This window comes from Hirundo rustica, chromosome 17 (genome assembly GCF_015227805.2).
Source record: "Hirundo rustica isolate bHirRus1 chromosome 17, bHirRus1.pri.v3, whole genome shotgun sequence".
Taxonomy (NCBI): domain Eukaryota; kingdom Metazoa; phylum Chordata; class Aves; order Passeriformes; family Hirundinidae; genus Hirundo; species Hirundo rustica.
Window position 1 is genome coordinate 10,747,599 of NC_053466.1, and position 20,239 is coordinate 10,767,837.

General features: G+C 44.9%; 2 protein-coding genes across 6 annotated transcripts; one reads left to right on the top strand and one right to left on the bottom strand.

Annotated features, from left to right (window-relative positions):
• Positions 1 to 1,098: 1,098 nt before the first annotated feature.
• C17H12orf43 (chromosome 17 C12orf43 homolog) lies at positions 1,099 to 5,768 on the bottom strand. The gene is made up of 6 exons (XM_058422765.1): positions 4,395 to 5,768; positions 3,953 to 4,002; positions 3,611 to 3,708; positions 2,935 to 3,008; positions 2,528 to 2,618; positions 1,099 to 2,167 (listed from the first exon to the last, which is right to left on the bottom strand). The coding sequence occupies exons 1-6, from the start codon at positions 4,678 to 4,680 to the stop codon at positions 1,822 to 1,824; spliced, it is 945 nt and encodes a 314-aa protein (XP_058278748.1). The 5' UTR covers positions 4,681 to 5,768; the 3' UTR covers positions 1,099 to 1,821.
• Positions 4,714 to 20,058, top strand: RNF185 (ring finger protein 185). 5 transcript variants are annotated; one of them, XM_040080438.1, is made up of 7 exons: positions 4,714 to 4,876; positions 11,320 to 11,553; positions 13,069 to 13,087; positions 13,719 to 13,831; positions 14,353 to 14,407; positions 16,342 to 16,459; positions 17,590 to 20,058. In XM_040080438.1, the coding sequence occupies exons 2-7, from the start codon at positions 11,372 to 11,374 to the stop codon at positions 17,685 to 17,687; spliced, it is 585 nt and encodes a 194-aa protein (XP_039936372.1). In that variant the 5' UTR covers positions 4,714 to 4,876; positions 11,320 to 11,371; the 3' UTR covers positions 17,688 to 20,058. The 5 variants fall into 5 exon arrangements, with proteins under 5 accessions (XP_039936372.1, XP_039936369.1, XP_039936368.1 ...); XM_040080435.2 differs by lacking the exon at positions 4,714 to 4,876 and adding an exon at positions 5,674 to 5,818; XM_040080434.1 differs by lacking the exon at positions 4,714 to 4,876 and adding an exon at positions 5,948 to 6,025.
• The last annotated feature ends 181 nt before the right edge of the window (positions 20,059 to 20,239 follow it).

The following is a 20,239-nucleotide window of genomic DNA, read 5'->3' on the forward strand; positions in this document are numbered from 1 at the left end:
TCTGTAGTTCTTGGTAAGCAAATAACTGTCCTGGGGTCTAAGAGTCTTGCTTGCACTAAGTGAAGGGTTTGAGTCCCAAGGATCTACTTATGTCATTCCTCTTCTAACTATTCCTCTCTATTTACTCTCAACATCCACATCACTGACCTGTCATTAGCCAGATGTCAAAACAGCCCCAACCAACAGGTTTTTGTCTGTGACTAAAACTGAGCCACTCTTTCAGCTGTGAAATGGATGAAAAACCTTGAGACTGGAACGGAGAATTGAAAAAGCCCAACAGTGAACTCTTCAGTTATCCTATCTGGGAATGTCAAAACTGCAGATGTCCGTGAAAAGTTTCATTGATAAGAGCTTCCTCTAGATAACATCAACAATTTCAGTAACTAGATTCTCTGACGAATTTTATCCTAGAATTGTTTCCTAATTTCCCATGTACAACAGTTACAAATATATCTAATTTCCAGTTAGCATAAAAATAAACCCAAAGCAAAGCAAAAGGAAATGTTTAGGCCACCGTGCATTTGAAAGCCCAGATTTAAAATTCAATACACTGAAGTTTTAACTGCACATAAGACAAGTAACTTCTGCTGGCACATTCTGTTAGACTACAAGCCAAGTTTCTACTTAGCTTTTCTATTTTTGGATGTCAGCTGTGTTTTCTTGACTAAAAACCAGCAATAGTCCTACAACAATTTCCCATGCTCAAAGAGCTACACTTCACTCTTTTGGTTTCTCTAATCTGGCTTTCTGATCTTCTGAACTGGACCAGTAAGTTTGATTTACTGAAACTCAGGAATCTTTAAAACAGAAGTATTTATCAGTAAGTTAATTTCCTGAAAGACTGGAAGTGAAGAATAAGCAGACAAAGTCATACTGAAAACTACCAAACTTCACAGTATTTCAGAGAGACAAAAGCCATTAACCAGCCCAAACAATGACTGAAAGGTGGTTTTTAAATTGACTGAAAGGCTTAAGTCTTTCCTGTACCTATTTTGTAGCATTGATCACCCAGCAACTAAAGAGCCATCCTAAGCCACAACCATCCCTGCTGGGGAGAATGAAAACAGCAAGAAAGCCACCGTTGTACAAAACCTATCAAGTAGGTCCAAGAGCGTAGTAAAATTTAATAACAACAGATGCCATTAAAAAAACCCCATACATGAAAAAAATTTTCAATGGACACAACTGGAACAGTAGGATGCATCTACAGCAACGCTGAAATCAGCTCAGCACACACTGTTTATGTGCAGGGGCCCTGGAGAGGTGCAGATTGCAGAGGGATTAGTGACACAGCAGGTTTCAACAACAGATTGTTATGATGATCGCAGGGAAAAAATAAGGGGCCCTGATTTCTGACAGGATGCTTTTGATAAATGAGTCTCCCACAGGCTGGAGCTGCTCTTAGCAGTCTACAAAGAGGCAAAGAGAAAAAGCAGTTGATCACCTGTTGCCATGTAAACCAAATTCAATTCATCATCTAGTTTCTCCAGAAAGGTTTCATGATGTGAAGGAACAGACCAGGAGGAATGCAGCTATGATCACATCCCTCTGCCATGTAAGTCTGGCACAGTATTTAATCCTTTTAGATTGGGCCTGCCTAAGCAGCAGCATAGATAACTGCTGTGTGAGGAGAACAATGTTCCTTTCCTCAGGGACACCAGCAGCACAGGAAGCCACTTAATTAGTCTCTCAGGCCACTGAGCTTTTAGAACAGAAGCTTTGCCAATTAATTTTCCCTCATCTGCAGCAACTCTCGTTGTTAGGTTTTCTTTCAGTTTCCTTCACCCATCACAACCACCTGCCGTTTGCAGAGCAAAATCATCATTCTTTTTTCTTCTTCTTTTTCTTCTTCACAGCTCCTGGCAGCACAGAGTTCTCTCTGTGATTGCTGTTCTGTCTCTCCTGCTGGCCATTTGCAGACACCAACCGAGGCAAATCTTTGCAGATCTGGTCACACTCTGCTGGGTCTATTATTTTCTCTTGAATATTGTTCTCTCTCCTAATTTTCTTCTTCTTCTTCTTTTTCTGCTTGGGCTCTACATAACCCTGGCTCTGATCCTGGCTGGAACCCTGGGACAATGCAGGAAAAGCACTCTGCTTCAGAATATCCGCAGCTGACACGGCAGCCTCCCGGTACCTTTGCCACTCTTGGTCACTGTCTGTGTCACTGCAAAGGTAACGAGAGGGAAGTGTTGTACCTCTGCCTTGAATTCAGAGTAATCTGAGATGAGAACACACAACAAACACCCAGTGGCTCTGGGATGCCCCCGCCTACAGCTTGCATTTAACTAGTCTGAAGGCCAATGTGCTCTTTACATGCTCTAGGAGGGGCAAGAAAACCCCCCCGAAACATTTCTAGCTCCCCAGCACTAAAAAAGAAACAATATCCTGGTCTAGTCAAATGTATGAGTCATAAATACACACTTCTCAAGCTCTTCAGCTTCCTATTCCCTGTGGGAGTCCCAGCTGCCTCTGAAATGTGGGGTGCAAGAGTACCTGAGGAGCAGAGCAGCTGCCAGCACCTCACCTGGAGCTAACTGGCCTCCTCCTCCTCGCTGCAGGACAAGGCTCTGGTTTCCCACAGTCTCCGGGGACAGAGGAAGAGAAGAGGCGAAAACCTGAAGTATGGAAAGGGGGGTTTTAGGCAGAATATAAAACTGAGGTGGAAGCAATCAACTGCTGTTTCCCTGGAAGCCTCAGTGCTGTTACTGTATTTCCACAGTGCTTGACAGCAATTATTTGGGACTGTGTGGGAGGACTAGGGGCACAGAGGTCAGAACTGCAAAGGAGCAGCCCTCACAGACTTTTCCAACAGAAATTCTTTTAGTGCAAATGTTTGTTTATCAGTTGGATGTACAGCTGGTGGTGGATCCATCCCACCAGTCAGCAGTTAACAGTCACAAAACAGCCACAATGGCTGAGGCTGCCACTCACCGTCATCTTCAGAGTCACACTGTGCCACCGAAGGCTGTGATGGTCCTGATGAGTCCTTCAAGACAGTGATGAAACTAAACAGAAAAAGTCAGTCAGATCTTAGACAGGTTTAAAGTTGGGTATTTCTGGGAACCAAGACTAGAGGGAGACGTTGTACAGATCCTTTTTTGTTAGTGAGGCTGCTTCAGCTTCCTGTTTCCAGAGCAGACCAGGCCTTCTCTATTCAGAAATGAAAGGCACAAGAATGGTTTAAAAACAGCAATTGTAAAGCCAGCTCTGAACAGCAGGAATTCCAGTTCTCCAGGGCCATGCTTGCACAACAAATAGAGAGTGGCAGCGCAGTACCAGGCATTCTGCCAGCACAACCCTGAATCAGGTACTGGTTTAGGCTGTATGAACAAAGCAAAGATTCTCCTGCCAGCCTTTACACGATGGAAGTGCTAAGGCACCCAAATTCTCTTTTCTCCCTGGAAGATGTTCACCACAGAGGTAAATGGAGACAAGCAGTGCTGCACAGAGAGTTTTGACTAGATGGGCACAGCACATCAGCAAAGTTAGGTCACAGAATATTGCAAGTTTGTACTTAATAGAGGGACGAAGGAGACAAGATGTTGAATTTCCTGGGTCAGTGTAACTGACCCACAGAACGAACGTTTCTAGCCTTGCAGAGCAGTACCTGTCTAGCATGGTTCCCAGTTTCTTTGCAACGTGTGCTCTGAACTCTGGAGTCGTCTGGAGCTCATTGTCACCCTCCTCGCGGCTGATTGCCTCACGCCCGTTTGAAATAAGAACAAGGATTATCTCTTTCGAGGCCAATAACATCTGTCCCTCTCACCCACACCCTTAAAAACATATTAGTCTGTTCAAATTTAAACATCATTTCAGATTACGTTTGGACTAATTCCCCAAACAGAAATGGGCTTTTAGAATCACAAGGTACAAAGTAAAAGCAGTATAAATATTACACATTAATTTTTTCTTCAAGGAAACATTAAGTCTGAGACCAGAAGCAAAAATACCTCAGGCTTGGCTGATCTTTAGTCTGCAACCGATCCTTTCTAAAACCCCCTGAAAAGAAAGCAGCAAAGGCACATTTAGAGGCCGGCGGCCAGGACCTCTTTGACCCCCGTCAAACACACGTTAGAGCATAAAGAATGATGCCTGAAAGACAGCCCTGGCCCACCTTCGGGGGAGAACAGTTATGAGGGGAAAGGGAAACTTCCCTCGGGCCAGGACTGCCGGGAAGGGGCTCCGGGCCCGGCTGGAGGCCGGACATGGCTTCGGGAGGGCCGGCCAGAGCCCCCTTCAGTTCTGACACCGGCACCGCGGCAGAGAGGAATCCCCGCGGGTCAGGAGGAGCTGCCGAGGGGGGCGGACCGGAGCGGCGGGGCGGGGAAGAGAGGGGAGGGCAGGGCACGCCGCAGCGGGGAAGGAGAACCCAGTCTGTCTGCCGCCCTCACCGCCGCGCGGCTCCGCCCGCGCCGCCGCCGCCGCCGCCGCCGCCGCCTGGGCGGTGCAGTCCCAGGCAGCCTCCCGAAACCGCGCGGCCGCTTCACCGCCGCTGTCCGAGTCCGAGCTGGTGTCGCTGTCCGGGCCCGAGCCGCCCCTGGGCGCCGCCATCTTGCAAGCGCGAGACACTCTGGGCGCTGTGGTACGGCCGCGGCGCATGCTGGGAGCTGTAGTCCGGCCGCACAGCATGCCGGGAGCTGTAGTCCGACACGGGGCCCCCCCATACCCGAATTTCATAAATGCGTCCTTGTTTTATTCAGCTTCTGGAGGATACACTTCGTGTCTTTGGGGTCCTGGTAGCTTCCTAATCAGTTACTACACTGACATGACAAATTTTTTACTTGAATGTAGAAGCTGTGCCCAACCCTGCTGCTTTGCTGTCTTGTTGAAAACGAGAGAGCTGCTCTGTTAGAGATTTTCACTGCTCGTGCAGGTAGGACTGCTTTGTGTGTTCCTCATGCCATCAACACTATCACGTTACGTCCCACATTTTCATCCCAACTTGAAATTTTCTGGTGCGATAAAACAACATGTTCGGTGATTCCAGGTGGACTTCTGGAAAACCATTTTACCGTGGGTTTTGCCAGGCCTATGTGCTCCTGAAAGCAGCAGGAAGACTCCGTATATCTGTTTTTATCCTGCTGGACGCTTCCTGGCTTGCACCTTCCAACCTTCACACCAGAGCTGTGCAGTCTCAGGCCACCTGGCAGCTGACAGGCTGCTGACAATATCCTTGGGCTCTTTCCGATGGGCTCCCTTGACACCAGCTTCCCTTCATTTCTTCACTATTCCCTCATAAAACTCACCTTCTTTAGTGGAGACCTTGGTTTAGGATTCACCCATTCTCCACTGTGTAAAGAACAAGCAATTTTGGGCTGTTTTGTACCTTAGAGTCCTCAAGTTTGGTGGGGTGCCCTCAGAGCTGGGACAAACCCTACAGAAGTGCTTTCTCGGGCAGGTCACCTCCTCTCCCTCGCTTTGGCCCCTCTGTGTCTTTGGCTTCTCACAACTCTATAAATACCTTTATCAAGTTCTAAATAATTTTATCAAGCTGTCTGTTTTCATCTTGGAGATGTTTCTCAGCTCAGATTCTAGCACTCTACACTCGTAAGCCAACAATTTGTTTCCCTCGAACTTCCTTCCTTCCTTCCTTTTCCGTCCTTCCTTCCTTTTCCGTCCTTCCTTTTCTTTCCTCCCTTCCTGCTTGGGGCCGAGCACTCGGTGCGAACTCCTCGCAGTCCCGGAGGGCGCCGTTTGGACGCGGCCCCCGCACCTCCGCGGCAGCAGAGCCGCACACACCCGCAGAAGCGGGGGTCGCGGCGGGGGCCGAGCGCGGGCGGAGCAGCCCCGGCCGTTCTTCCCGGAGGAGCCCGAGGTAACGAGCGCCCGCGGGGTCTGCGTGGGGCCCGGGCTGAGGAGGGGCCGCTGCGGGCGGGTGTCGGTGCCCGCGGCCCCCCCAGCCGCCGCGGTCGGTGGGGCGGGGGCCGGGCCTTTCCGCCGGCCGCGCTTCCGGAGGGTCAGGTGACGGGGCCCGGCGGAGCGGCGGCTCGGCGCGGGCGCTGCGAGGAGCCCGCACCCGCCGGTGAGCAGGACCGGACCGGGCCGGGCGGGGGGTCGGGGGGCAGCCGGGGCTGGGGTGCGGCTCCGAGGCCGGGCCGGGCCGGGCCCGGGCGCTGGGAGGCCGGAGCCGCCTGCGCCTGCTCCGAACGAGCGGGGCGGGGACGCCGCGGGACCCCCGGCCTCGCCCGGTGCCTCTGGAACCGCGGCCGCGGTGCCTCCGGCGGGCCCGGTGCGTGTCCCCCGAGCTCCGGCCCGCGGCCCGGCGCTGCCGGCCGGGGTTTTCCCCCGAAAGCGCCGTCCCAGGGGCCGCAGGTGCCCGGTGTTGCGCTGTGCCGGGCCGGACCCGCTGCCAGCGGCGCTTCTGTCGCGATAGATGGCTCTGGGTATGTCGCGAGGTGTCAGCTGCTGGTACATGATATTACTTTATATTTTGAGAATTGCTCATATCTTAACATTGGCTTGTTACTTCTTAAATAACGTCTGTTGTACATAATAACTGTTGTATTTGATATTTTTATATTTTGCTGCTGACCTGGGTTAGCCAGGTACGTCTGTCTCGCACGGCACTGCAGACCAGGAAAGCGCTGGGGCAGCATTACCCAACTGGTTATATTTCTTTTTTTTTTTTTTTTTTTTCTCCCCTTTGGACTTTGTGAGGTAAGAGGATAAAATCTTTGTTAGAAGATTTTTCTTGGAGTCTATATTAAACCTTTATGCAACGGATTAAAAAGCAACTGCTTTAATCACCTAAGGGTTTTTACTGTTTGCATTCACAAGGTACACGGGCTCCTCAGCGTTCCCATCAGCTGGGCCCTTACCCTGGCAGCACTGATGGTAACACAGATGTGCATTGCAGAATCCCAATTAGTGAAACGAGGCCAGGCAAGGGCACGTTGGGCTGGAAGGCAAAAGGCTGATTTTGCAAGAGCAAGTGATCACATGAATCTGTGTTTTGGGACCCCTTTATGGTGATATTAAAATGCATATCTGTTCGTTGGTGCCCAGTGCTGTACAGGTTACAGAAAGTGGAAAGATGAACTCCAGAAATGTTTCCAAGAGTTAAAATGTAACAAGTTTGGGGGACAGAAAAGAGTAAAAAGGTAGTGAGTGATAAATACGTATTTAATGATTAACAGCAGGACAGTCATGTGTTTGCTAAGAATATCTAAAATGACTGTCAAGAAGTCAGTCCACTTTCTTCTAAGCTCTTTCAGCTGTTTTCAGCTAAGGTTACCTGGTTGTTGTATTTGAAGCCCAAGTAATTGTAATATGTTAAGTATCAGATTGTTGTTAAACTTATGAGTGGGCATATTTATATAAACTCTCAGCAGTAGTTTTAGATTTAATTGATTTTCTAATGTTAATATTCCTTTAAGTGTCAGAAAATGACGCTGTTACCTTAGTGATAAGAAAAATAAACTGACAAGTCTTGTTTTTGATTTAAACTGCAAAAGCTTCAGGAACTAAATCAGAACTTGTTTCATAAACAAACTAGATTTGGATTATTTCAATTTCACTAATCTTAGCTAAAATAAGATTCATTAGGTAAGAAATATGGAAGAGGGTCTTTCCAGTGGAATTGACATCCAACAGTGCTGCTCTTTTTATTTTTATTTCATTGTTGGGTTTTGTTAATAAACTAGCCAGACTTCTTTATCCTCACCAGAACTTTTTCTCATTGTTCATGAAACAAATAAAGTACTTGAGACATCCTAATGTCATGCTGTTAACACATATTCCAGGACTGTTTTGTATAGGTGAAGTTACCTTCTAATTTGTATTCCCTCTCTGTCTTTCACAGGTTGAATTAATGTTCACCTGCTCTTTCCAGCAGATTTTTTTTTTTGTGTGTGTGTACTTTAACTTATGGTGAAAAGTACAGGCTAGATTCCTCCAGCCTGTCTTGAAGTGTTTTTTTCCTGTGTTTTGAGGGTTGGGTCAGTGTACTTTGGCAGATGCAGTCATTGTCATTTGCTGAGTTCAGAAGTGTGATCTTTGACAGCGGCCACTCAGCCCGTGCTTTGCTGGTGTGCAGTTGCTCGCAGTAGATTTAGAGATGAAGTTTTTAAAATATTAGAGGAAAGTTTCTTTCTGACTGTCTGTTAGTGAGTTCTATACCCAGTACTCACACCCAGCCCGTGGACGTTGCCAGTGCCCTGCACTTTCTGCTGTCGTGGACGTCCTGTGCCCTCGGCTGGCAGGATGTGCTCAGGTCCCAGCTGGCCCTGGGGAGTTTCCCCCTCTCATGTACCTGCACTTCCATGTCTTCACGCTCCACCAGACTTCTCTGTTTATTTAGGAAACCTTGCAAATGAGTTCCTTGTTTCTTAACCGTTCATCTGCTGCCACTCTTGGTTCTTGGAGGTAGTAAACGTCATTCTCAGAGTGACCTGTTGGGATATAACATAAGGATTGTGGTTTAAAGGAAATAAACAGCTAATCTAGCTGGCTTTTATGAAACAAAGATACTGTTTTCCTGAAAATATGTAGAGAGCAAAGAAGTAAGAAAAAGACAAGGTCTCTGAATGCCTGCAGTTAGGTATCAGCTGATTTTTATATCCTTTCCCTTGTTTTGTTTGCTGTTCATCATGCCTCTAGGGTTTGTTTGGAGACCTGATCTGAAGGACAAGGATATGGCAAACCTTGACTGGCATCTCTCAACTGTGTTCACTTAACCCCAGAAGTCATGTTCTATCCCACTGTACTCATAGTCTTCCTCCCAAACCCTAAAGCAAAACGAAAATGGGCAGTTGTGTTAGTTATTGATTATTTTAGTTTGTGATTTGCTTATGGTTTGCTGGGGTTTTTTTCCCCTAGAGAGTTTTGGCTCAAAGTTTAAGTAGTTTGAGTGACTGCTCAATTTTGAGCTCATTCTGCAATTAGAACAGGTTCCATTTGCAGTTGAATTCTTACTTTAGGATTCAGAGTACACTCACAAGCTGCACAATAAATGATTATCAAATGTAAATTTAGCCACTGGAAGCTGTTTCATGTTTGCTTCTTTGTGTATGTGCAGATGTACAGAGCCCAGCAGCACTTGTTACAGACCCAGTTATGGTAAACAATATTTCAGGGAAAAAAGCAAATGTTTGAGAAGGCTTTTGTTGTTTTTACTGTTGCATTTTGCTATGTTTTTCATATTTTAAATTGGTTATATCCTAAGAGGTTTCTGGGCTCCATCAGCCAATGAACAAATACTTAAGAGAGGATCCCCAGTGGAGATTAAGGAATGACCCTCTTCTAGGAAAGGAGCTTCAGTGCCTGTTGTATTATGTCATTTTAATCTTTCTTTTGTCTCAGCCATCTTTATTCTATTTCATTACTGATATTTCTCTGGATTTCTTTGTCATTCTTCTTCATAACATTTTATTTAGTTGTTGTAGTTACTAAAAATGGAGGGGGTTTTTTTTCAGTAAGTTTTTTGTGGAGATAGAAATTTTATATTTTTGACAAGTCTCCAGATTCATTGTGTTAATATACAGATTTTAATTTGGAAAAAGGATTTTTTTTTTCCACGTTGGTATTAGGGACTCAGAATTTTTTTATTTGCCTCTTGTACACGTCCTTTCCTCATGTTATATGTCAAGATGTTTCTTGTAACCTTTCCATAAAGGGATGCTGTATTTTTTACAGTGTGTTGGACTTCTCAGTTTTAAGGAGGTTTTCTCAATTTTTATATTAATATATACAGGATCAAGTTGATAAGTTTTCACTTAAACTACTGAGCAAGACAGGCTGAAGATTCTGGTTGTAAGGATGTGTGAAAAATCCAAGTGTCTCTGGCACACAGTTTGTGGGTTGGCAGCACTTCCATGTGCCTAGATCTAACACGGATTTTAATTTTGTACAATGAACTGAGTGTAAATGGAGTCGTGGTGTGAAATGCTAAGAGTCAGCACTGCTGAAAGCAGCGTATGTTGGAAGTGCAGCATCTGTGAATACAAATCTGCCCTTCTGGGACACTGTGCAAAATGATGTAACGGGGTGAAAAAGCTCTGCAGAAATAGATTTCACCTGCTGTAACCGAGTCTTTGCTGCAATACTTCACAAGGCTCGAGTGTGATGCTTTCCTGACTGTGCAGTGGGATTGTATTGTAGGAAAAAAGCTGTTGCCAGTAACAGCTGGAGATCCTGAGGCTTTAGTTTGCTGCCCTGCACCTGTGCTGCAGCTCTGCTACAAAGAGGCAACACTAAGGAAAGCCTTTAGTGCCTGGGGGGTAAGTTTGCAAAGAAATTGCCTTCTGAAAAATTCAGGTTGCCCTTTGAAAATGCTTCGGTGTTTGTACACTTGCAAAAAGTTCAGATAACCACCTGTTTGTTTCTCACAGCTTTATCTGAGTATTCCTGTTCCTACAGCATCAACATGATGTTAGAATTTCATCAAAAGCGCAGTGGAATATTTTAAACATTTTTGTTTTAGTGAATTAATTTCTGTAGCTACTGAAACTCTCTCAGTTCTTGGATTAAAAATCTTGTTCTGGTAAAAGTGTTTCTAGAAATGTAAATGCCTTGTGCTGAGTTTTAGGTACTGTGGAATTCAAATTCAACGTTTTAGGTACTGTGGACTTCACATATCAAGGAATTACGCTGTAGAGGTTGTTGCTACTGAAATAAAATAAATGCTATTCTTTGGTAAATATGATTATGCCAATGAGAGGCAAAAGCATTGAAGTAAAATTCAAACACATTAAGGTAAATTTTTTAATACTTCTGCATTACTACCTTACTACTGGATTAGAAATGTTCGATAGTTTGCAAGTAGTAGGAACGTTTGATAGTCATGTCAATGCTGCTGTGATAGCAGCAATATACTGCTCAGGAGACAATTCAAGTTCTAAGCCACCTTTGCTCTCCATTATTGTCATTAATATTCCAAACTAAATGAACATTGAACTTAAAACTCTGCGTTGTCAGTCTGTTCAAACTGGTAATTATTTCACGATGAATTCTGCTTCAGGCTGCATTCTCAGTTATAAGTTGTGTGGAGTTTTGGAAGAGCATGTATGACTGGGTGAGCTCATTCTCCTTACAGCAAATAGGATTTATAAGAAAGTACAGGGGGGTTGTTTTGGTTGTGGACGCTTATCAGTGACAGTAAAATACAGGTCACACATCAGCCAGGTCATGCTATGGGACTGAAAAGTAGCTTAGTTTCTAAAAAAAGATCCCTCTTGACTATGTTAGACTAAAACCATCAACAGCAGGATTCAAGAGCTTCTTAGATAAATCACTACCAGTTTGGAATGGGGCCAGGATGCAATGTTTATAATGCCAATAAGTTGTTTAGGTTTGTTTGGTTTTTTCTTTTTCTCACAGCCAGGATTCCAGGAGGAAAATTTTCTTGACCTTGTCTGAGTAGTTTGTGAGGATGGCAAGCAAAGGACCCACGGCTTCTGCATCCACAAAGAGCTCCAGTACTGGAGGGACCAGCGGCAGCAGTAGCAGTAATGGCTCTGGGGACAACGTTAATCAGGACAACACTTTTGAATGCAACATCTGTTTAGACACTGCCAAGGATGCAGTTATCAGCTTGTGTGGGCACCTCTTCTGGTAAGTGCTGCAGCCCCACACATCAGCCAGAACACCATCCATGTGATCCCATAAAAACCTGTGACGTTTGTCGTTCTGGAGGAAGGACTATGGGATTGGTTTAGAAGCTTGGGTTTGCTTCTCAGCGGTTTTTCTTTGCTTGTGTTCCAGGGAGTGGGTTTCCTGTGTCTTAAATCCCTGTCCTTCTGGATTCTTGTGTAAAAGCAAACAAACAAGCAGCCCCACACAGACATTCCGTGCTTATTGACACTGTTTGCTTGTGCGTGTTATTTTATTTGTGCTGTCTGGCCTACCACAGATATGCTCTTTAGACCTAAATTCCTTTCTAACCTCTGCATACCTAAACCTGGATAGGAATCTAGCTTCTGGAGGTCAACAGTTTCTCCTACAAGCTTGCTCTTTTTTCCTTTTAAACTATAAAAAAAGAAAAAATAGGCAATAAGCTTTTTACATATAGGCTATTTCTCTTTTCCCATGATATTGCACTTGTGTTAGGAACTTTTCAGTTCTTTAATTTACTTGGAAATTATGTACAGCACAGATATAATACACGTGCCGAATTTCTGATGTGGGTAACCTGGTTTGAACATTAAGGAGTTAAGGATTGACATGGTCACATGTGGGAGTGTTGGAGTTTATTTTACACAGTGGGCTAAATCTTTAATAAAAAAAGGCCTGAAAGTGCTTTTCTCCTGTATAAATATACACAACATCTGAAAATCCAGATTTTTATTTGGGGAGATGGAAAATCACTGGCTCAGGGTGTGCTAAGATAAAATAAGATTCAATTCTTGCACAGAAGGATTTGGAAGAATGGAACCTTAAAAATAGCAGGTGTCTTGTCTGAATGGTGTTATTGAGACCATTTTGAAAGCAGATTTGGCAGTTTTATCTTGTAGCTTGCTTGTCTTTGACCTTTTTTAATTTGCCATAGCAATGTAATTTGTATAATTGGAATTTCTTCTGCCCTGAGCAACTGAGTCTGATCTCAATAGCTGACCCTGCTCTGGGCATCAGGTTGGACTAGAGGCTATCTGAGGTGCCATCCAGCCTGAGTTATTCCATGATGCTGTGAATGTGGCTGATGTTGCAGCTCAATCTTCCAAGATCCTGAAGTCTCATTACTGACATGATGCTCATTTGCATCTTGGCTCTGGGATATCTTTTCATGGTATCAGAAGAGAAAATTTGTACAATAAACACTAAGATGAGTGGAGCCTCTGTGTGGATCTTTGGTATGGATGAGAACCTGGGAATGGGAGATGCACAGAACCACATTGGGAATTTAGATTGTGTAACCTGAAAAAAACCAGTGGAGATCACTCTTGGGCTGTGCTTGCAAAAAGGATTTTAATGGGAGGCTACAGAACTGGCCCAGCTGGATTCCAGGATCCTGTTGTCACCAAGCTGTGCTATCCGTGTACGCTGCACATTTATCATATCGAGTTCAGTAACTAATTCCATTTTCCTCTCTTTTCCTGCTCTGTGAACAAATTGTCCTGGGAATGCTCACAGTTGGCCTTGTTTACACCAGGTAAGACACGTTTCTTTTACTTTGTCTTTCATCAGCTCCAGTTGCTCAATAAAGCCCTTGGTTCTCTGGAGTATCCCCCTCTTTTCAAATGTGTTTTTTTCTCCAGAGCAATCACAACCTGCTCATGCAGCTTCATGTGCAACACATTGCAATCTGCTCTTTGAGCAACAAGAAAATTTAGATTCTGTTCCACTTGCCTCCACTTCTGAGTTTCTTAAACCCAGCATAATTCCAGTTTTGGTAAAATTACTGTTGGAACTTGCAGGTTTATGTGCTGAGTGTACTTCTCTTTGTGAGCACAGTGTTTTACACTGTGGTACCATTGTAGAAAAGGAGGATGACAGGAAGGCTCTCTGCACTAGCCCTTGGCCTATGCAGGACTGCTGGTAGTTCTTTATTTCTTACTTCACACCAGCACACATCTGAGTATGTACACATCAGCAAGTTGTTCCCACCAGAACAACAGGCAAAGTGCCAGCTCCACTTTGGGGAGCACTTGGCACTTACTAAAACATTTTGCTCCAGACCTTTGTGAGAAATTGCTGAAGTCTTTCTGCCTGTCTGCAAAGGAGGTTTGCATAGTTGTTTTTGTGGTATTTTAGTAGTTTTCTTACAATTTCCTTTCCTTTAGTGGCTAGAGACCAGGCCAAACAGACAAGTGTGTCCCGTATGCAAAGCAGGAATCAGTCGAGATAAAGTTATTCCTCTGTATGGAAGAGGTAGCACTGGACAACAGGACCCCAGGTAAGAAACCTAAATGCTACATTTTCATTTGAAAATTAAAGGTGAAACTTCAGTTTAGGGTCTTAAGATTAAATTGTTAAATTGCTGGATTCACTTTTTAAATACTTTGTTGAAAGACATAGATCTGATCTTTCTGCCAAATATTTCTGGCTTTTTCAGAGCCTGGTTTTGCACACATTTCTTGTTCAACTGGCAATCCATTTTGAGTCATGTGTTAATTATCTGTTACAAGTGACAGGTTGCAATGATTGTTATCTTACCAGAGAAGCTTATATTAAATGTTCATGTCCTCAGTTTTTAGCCTTTGCAATGGGTGTTTGTTATTCAGAAGTGCAGCGTTAATTCAGTGATGTGCTGCTGAAGGTCCAAAGCTGTGTGGTTGGCTCTCTCACACACTGCTCCAGCTCTGCTGGATGGCCCCCGGAGACTGCATTTTATGGTGCTTCTGCATTATTAGCCAGGCTACTGCAGATACTGTTGTCACGTCGTTGCACTTGAGCTAATTTCACAACTTCCTGCAGAGAGAAAACTCCACCACGACCCCAAGGACAGAGACCTGAACCAGAGAACAGAGGGGTAAGTGATCAAACAAGCTTGAGGGGGTTCGTTGTTTTTATTGGTAGTGGTATTTATTCATCCTGGAGGACATAAATGTGTGTGGGGGATCCTGCAGCTTACACATCCTGCTCTTCCCCAGCTGGTTGTTCACGAATCATTGGCAGCTGTGGTGGGGCAGAGAGCTCCACTCCCATGGTGCCCTTTAGCTTCCCAAAGAACAGCCCAACTTGGATCATGCTTCTTCATGAACACAGCCCAGTGTGGTATCACTGGAAAAGCTTTTCATACTTGATTGTTCTCCATGTTTAAATACAAGGAACACTTTGCTTTGAAAATTCTTAGTGCGAGTGTATTTCTGTCAGAACATATGTGTCATTGAAATATGTAATCCATGTATCAATTGAGATTTTAGACACTGACAAAAACCTGCTTCACTCGTTTCGATGGGATGTTACTGTATGCAAGAGAAAGTCAATATCTATTGGATACATGTTAATTCGAAGAGGGATCTGTGGTTTTGTTGGAGATTGCATAGGGTGAATGTAAACAGCAGCTGGCACAGATGGAGCAGACGTGGGAGTAGGCAGTAGGACAGACCACGGTGTTCTTCAGCACGATGGCAGCAAGCATGACCTGATGAAACAATGGCACATTTCCATGTAACTCAGCCCAGTGCCCTTGGAGAGGATTGTCTCCCTCATGCTGCAGGCAAACAACTCTGCAGGGTGTGATTAAGGTGCATTTCTGTAGTGAATGTATTGGGAGCTCCGTTCTCTTTCACTAGGGCATTGCTGCCTTATTAAATCAGCTCCTGTACCTTACTTGAACCTTTCAGCTGGTGCTGCTGTAAATCAGAGGGATGGGGTGTGAAAGCAGGGCAGCAGTGCTGCTGCTTCCCCGTTCTCTTCAGATCCTGTGCCTGCCAGAGAGAACTCTGCTGTCCCTCAGGGTTAGTGGCAAAATGCTTGAGAAGAGTATGGCCAAAAGACCAACTCCTCAATTCAAGGCTCAATCAAGAAACACTTGGCTTTTATTATATGAGTAAAATCATCTTTGTCCTCCCATTGTTGGTGGTGATAAACCAGAGGATCTTTCAGGACTGATATCACTGTTTTCATCCTGAGGTGAGAGGACAGATACTTGGGTTACACAACTGAGGGCTCTCCACAGTTGTTAGGTGTGCCACAAGCCCCTGGATTCACACACGGTCGGCTCTCAAACAGCACACTGCTTCTGCAGAGCAGGATTCATCTCAATTCAGAACACTTGTCTTTGGACTTGATGTGGTATTTTAGTCTGGGTCCCAGGGGGTCAGTGTTATTACACTGTAACTTCCTTTTTTCCTCCTTTCCTTATGTCTTGTATTCCTGCCCCGGGTGATTTTGCTATCTTAATGTGACTCCCCCTGGTGTGTTTTTCTGTATTTTTCCTTCAAAGGCTCTTTGCATCCCACTGGCAATAGATCATTTCACTGAATGTTTAAATGATGCACATGCATCACAAAAATCAATTTAGATTGTTTTCTTAAGTACCTTTCTTATATGGCTAACAGCTGTTAACACATGATACATTGTTAAGACATTCTAAATAGAATTCCTTCTGTTGATTTTGATACATTGGCAGATACCTACTACTTTAAGTTGAGAAAGGTTACTGTTGAGAAACACTGTCCTAATTTGTGGCCCTCAAGCAAGAACTGCAGTTGCTAGTTTTCATTTTCTCAAACCTTTGGGTTGCATGGCAAATATGCTGCTGTCTGACACACTGTAAACCCAGGAGAGCTCAGGGGATCTCTACGAAAGTGTGTCAGACTTAAAGTTGCCAGACAGCGTGGCCCTCCTTCAGCTGTTGGAAAGCCAGGGAGAGGGAATGTGTGCACTTCCACAAAATACTCTGAAATAGGCTCTAAATAATCAATACCTTTTTTGTCTTCTGTTCTTTGTTCTCTGCAGGGATTCCAGGGCTTTGGGTTTGGTGATGGTGGCTTCCAGATGTCATTTGGAATTGGGGCATTTCCCTTTGGGATATTTGCAACAGCCTTCAACATAAACGACGGCCGACCTCCTCCAGGTACCATGGATCCTTCTCCTGTCCTGTCACAAACAGACATTTTACAAACTCTTAAATAACCTGCTGAATGACAAAATATTCTGAGCGGTAACCAGTGTTGTTAGTACAAACATGAAATGAGGGCAAGGACACTCAGTAGAGAATGTGGTCTGTGGCTGTTACGTTTTGTACACAGACTTATAAAAGAAGCAAGTTTGTCACTTCCATATAATTTGCTGAAGGCCCTCCTGGGAGACCGGTGACTGCAGAGAAACAGTGGCACTGGAAACTACTCTCCTTTAATTCAGATCTCTCTCTGGTACGCCAGCAGTCTCTTCCTGAAAAATGAGACAAATGGGACTAGACTTTCTAATATAATAAAAAGGAGTCACTAGGGGTGTATGAAGGAGACCCAGATTTTAAAAACAGCAGGAAAGGACCATTTCCTGAAAGACAAGAAGGAAAAATTTAAACTGGTGCTCTGTACCACAAAATAACGAATGCAAAGATTGTTCATTTTTCAGAAATTTATCTCTGGGACAGTCATCTCTATTCTATAAGAAGTAACTTTCCAGTAAAATTACTTCACATTTGTGATTAACAAAAAACAGTCGGGTTACTCCAAGGGGTGACCTTGCTCTCTAACAATTACGTAATCCCTAGAGAACCACCTCTCAATCTTCACTGTAGACAAACTGAATCTGTTTTGAACAAGAACACCTATTGCCCAGGGTTTTCTGAACTTATTTTGTGAAAGGTTATGCCTGGCAAGCCTTCCACCATGTTGTCATATGGCACAGGAATTATGAGGAACAAACTCATTCTTCATGTCACACCCGTGTTGCCATGGTCCTTTGCTGTCCTTGGGTCAAATTATCTTCTCTATTAACCATAGTTGAGTGTCCCCTGAAAATCTGTTGGGGGTGGGACTGAACTGAGGAGTCCTGCTTCAGGGATCTGATAGTTGTCTTCCTTCTGATCTTTCCTTGCAGCCAGCCAGGCTGAGGGTAGGAAATAGCAACGTTCTCACCAAGCAGATTCTTTGTGTATTTTTCAATGTATGCATATACTGTATTCAGAATATACACAATCACAGAGAAGAGGAAGGAGCTGAACTGTTTGTTTTTTTTTTTTTACTTCCTGTTTTCCAGCTGTTCCAGGGACTCCTCAATATGTGGATGAGCAGTTCCTTTCCCGCCTCTTCCTGTTTGTGGCACTGGTGATAATGTTCTGGCTGTTGATTGCATAAGTCTTTTCCATTATTCTATATATTCATGACCAACAAGGCCACTGAAAAACAGTTACAAACTGCATCCCCATCCCATTTTAAACCTCTTGGTGTCTGGTTCCATAGCTAACTATGGGCTTCAGGAATTGGTGGTACCACAGCACAATGAGGAATCTCACATTTTGCACCAGAGTTGGGAATTAAAACATTGGTTTAAAAGCGTATTTCAGCTCAGATATCTTGTACAACAGGTTCCTGCCACAAACCATGGGCCTAGCGTTGAGCGGCACTGTGAAAGGGAGTGCTGCTTTAAAATCCTGTGCCAATCAGGGACACCAGGTCTGTGGGATAGACAGTTATCCCAAGGTAGACTGGGCAGGTAAGGAAGTTCTCCGGTGTGACCAGTGTCTCCTGCTTTGCAACCACGATGGATCTGCCACAGCTGCAGGTGTTATTTAATGTCTCCGTCAACATCCGACCTTCTCCAGGAAATCATCTGCAGCACTGCTGAGACTCTGGGGCACGGCACGTGAGGCAAACAGGACCAGGTCTGCAGACTGCTTTCTTTTCCGTCTGTTATTTCCCAGCGTGATGGAAAACCCTTCCTGATGGTTCTGATGGCTGTTAGAAGAAGCGATACAAATTTATGCTGCAATTTTTTAAAGCCTGAGCGTGCTGGAGCCAATCACTGGAAGATTCTCTGGCTGTGGAGCCAGGTGGGGCTGCTGGACCCAGCCCAGTTCCTCACTGACAAACAGTGTTGTCTTCCCCGGCTCTGTGCAGCACCTGTGGCTGCACTCACGGATAATCCCCTCACAACCTCGTCACTGTAGCGACATTTATCTTTCCCAAGGCTTTCAGACTTTCTACACAAGGTCATGTACTCCAGATAAAATCCTATTACAGATCTGAGATCAGCTTGTTTAGGGAGAGGAACAAAAGGCACCTTTACTTGAGTTTTGAGGTAAAACTTGTCATATTGTCAAATTGCACAGGAGGAGACAGGATATCCTGCCTTTGCCAGCACCTGCTCAGTAGGGAACATTTGGAAGACCTTCTCCCGTGCCGCAGCAGAACAGCTGCAGCGCAAGAGTCTCTGCAGTATCTACCAAAGATTTTAATTTGAAGTGCTGGAGGAGACCACAACCATTAATGTGCTGAGGGGATATTTCAGAAGGTGAACGCTCTGCAGCCGCTTTGGAATCCTGTTGGGTATTCAGCTTTAAAGAGTACTCCTGATGTATTTGTGTAGATTCCTTCAAAACAGGTACAAGAGACTCCCTAGCAAGATGAACAGTTCATATTTCTCTGACTAGGCAATTCCATTTTTTTTCTCTTAAATGTTTTTAGATTTTTTTGATTCAGGTCACTCATAGTCATAATGATTTCCTGCGAAATGAATGTTATGACTTCCCTGGCAGTAGACAGAAAACTGATAAATCAATTAATAGAAACTTTGTTTCAATAGCTTGGGATTTTTTAGCATATGGAAGAGTTTCCTGGGCAAGACACCTTTTATTAATTGTTATAGAAGTTTATTTATGTAATTATAAACTGTTCCCTTTTAGTGTCAAGGCAGAGGATGACTGAAGTTTAACTTGCCTACCTCCAGAATTCCATCTGGCAAGTAGAATGTTGCAAAGCTTCTGCAGTGTTTTGTCACGTCAGATTTATACCTGACTCAAAGATAATCTGACAGAATATATTGCTCAACTATTTATAGTTGAGGTGGTGCTTCAGCTTTTGTTGTTCGACACTTCTGAGAAGCTGAACTTCGGCATAAGGTTCTTCTCAAGTGCGTAACTTAGCAACTGGGGCCCTTCCCAGGAGAAAGGCTGGCTTTGTCTGGTTGTCGTACAATGTCGCAGCTTGGGGTTCCTCTCCTGAGCAGTCAGCACCACCTGCTGATGGGATGGGAAGGTTCATGTGGCAGTAAGGGATGGATTCCTTCTCCTTTTGTACGGAGAAACACGATGCTGAGAAGTTATGCAGGGGGGAGAAGGGTAGCCCTTTGAAGCCTGTATCCCGTAAAGAGGAAAGGGAAGTGACTGCAATAGATTAAAGAAGTACTGAAATATAAGTAATACATTTGAAAAACCAGAATTTAAATGGCTCGGTGGGGATTTCCGTATAGGAGTGAGAGAGATGAGGCATGTAGAGAAGGCTGCAGAAACATGACTCAGAGCGCTTATTTTCCGGCAATTCAAGGATAAAATAGTCTAAAAGTGTTAACGCTTGGTTCCCCCTTTCCCTGGTGTGCTTTTGTACGTACCCGTGCCCCGTAACCCGACCGCACACGGCCCGGACGGCTCGGTTAGTGCGTTACCCTTCCTCCTCACTAATTTTCACTGTTGTGAAAGTGATTTAGAATTAAAAAATGGTTTTACATTGAGCGGAGTGCGCCGCCGTTCCTTTGCGCTGCCTCGGGGCCGGGAGCGGCGGGGCCGCGGCACGGGCGGGGCCGCGGGCGGGGGGCGCTGCCATTGGCCGCCGGCGCGGAAGGGGCGGGGCCGGCGGGGCGGGGCAGCGCGGGGATTGGCCGGGGCGCGGGGCGGGCGGCGCCGATTGGCCCG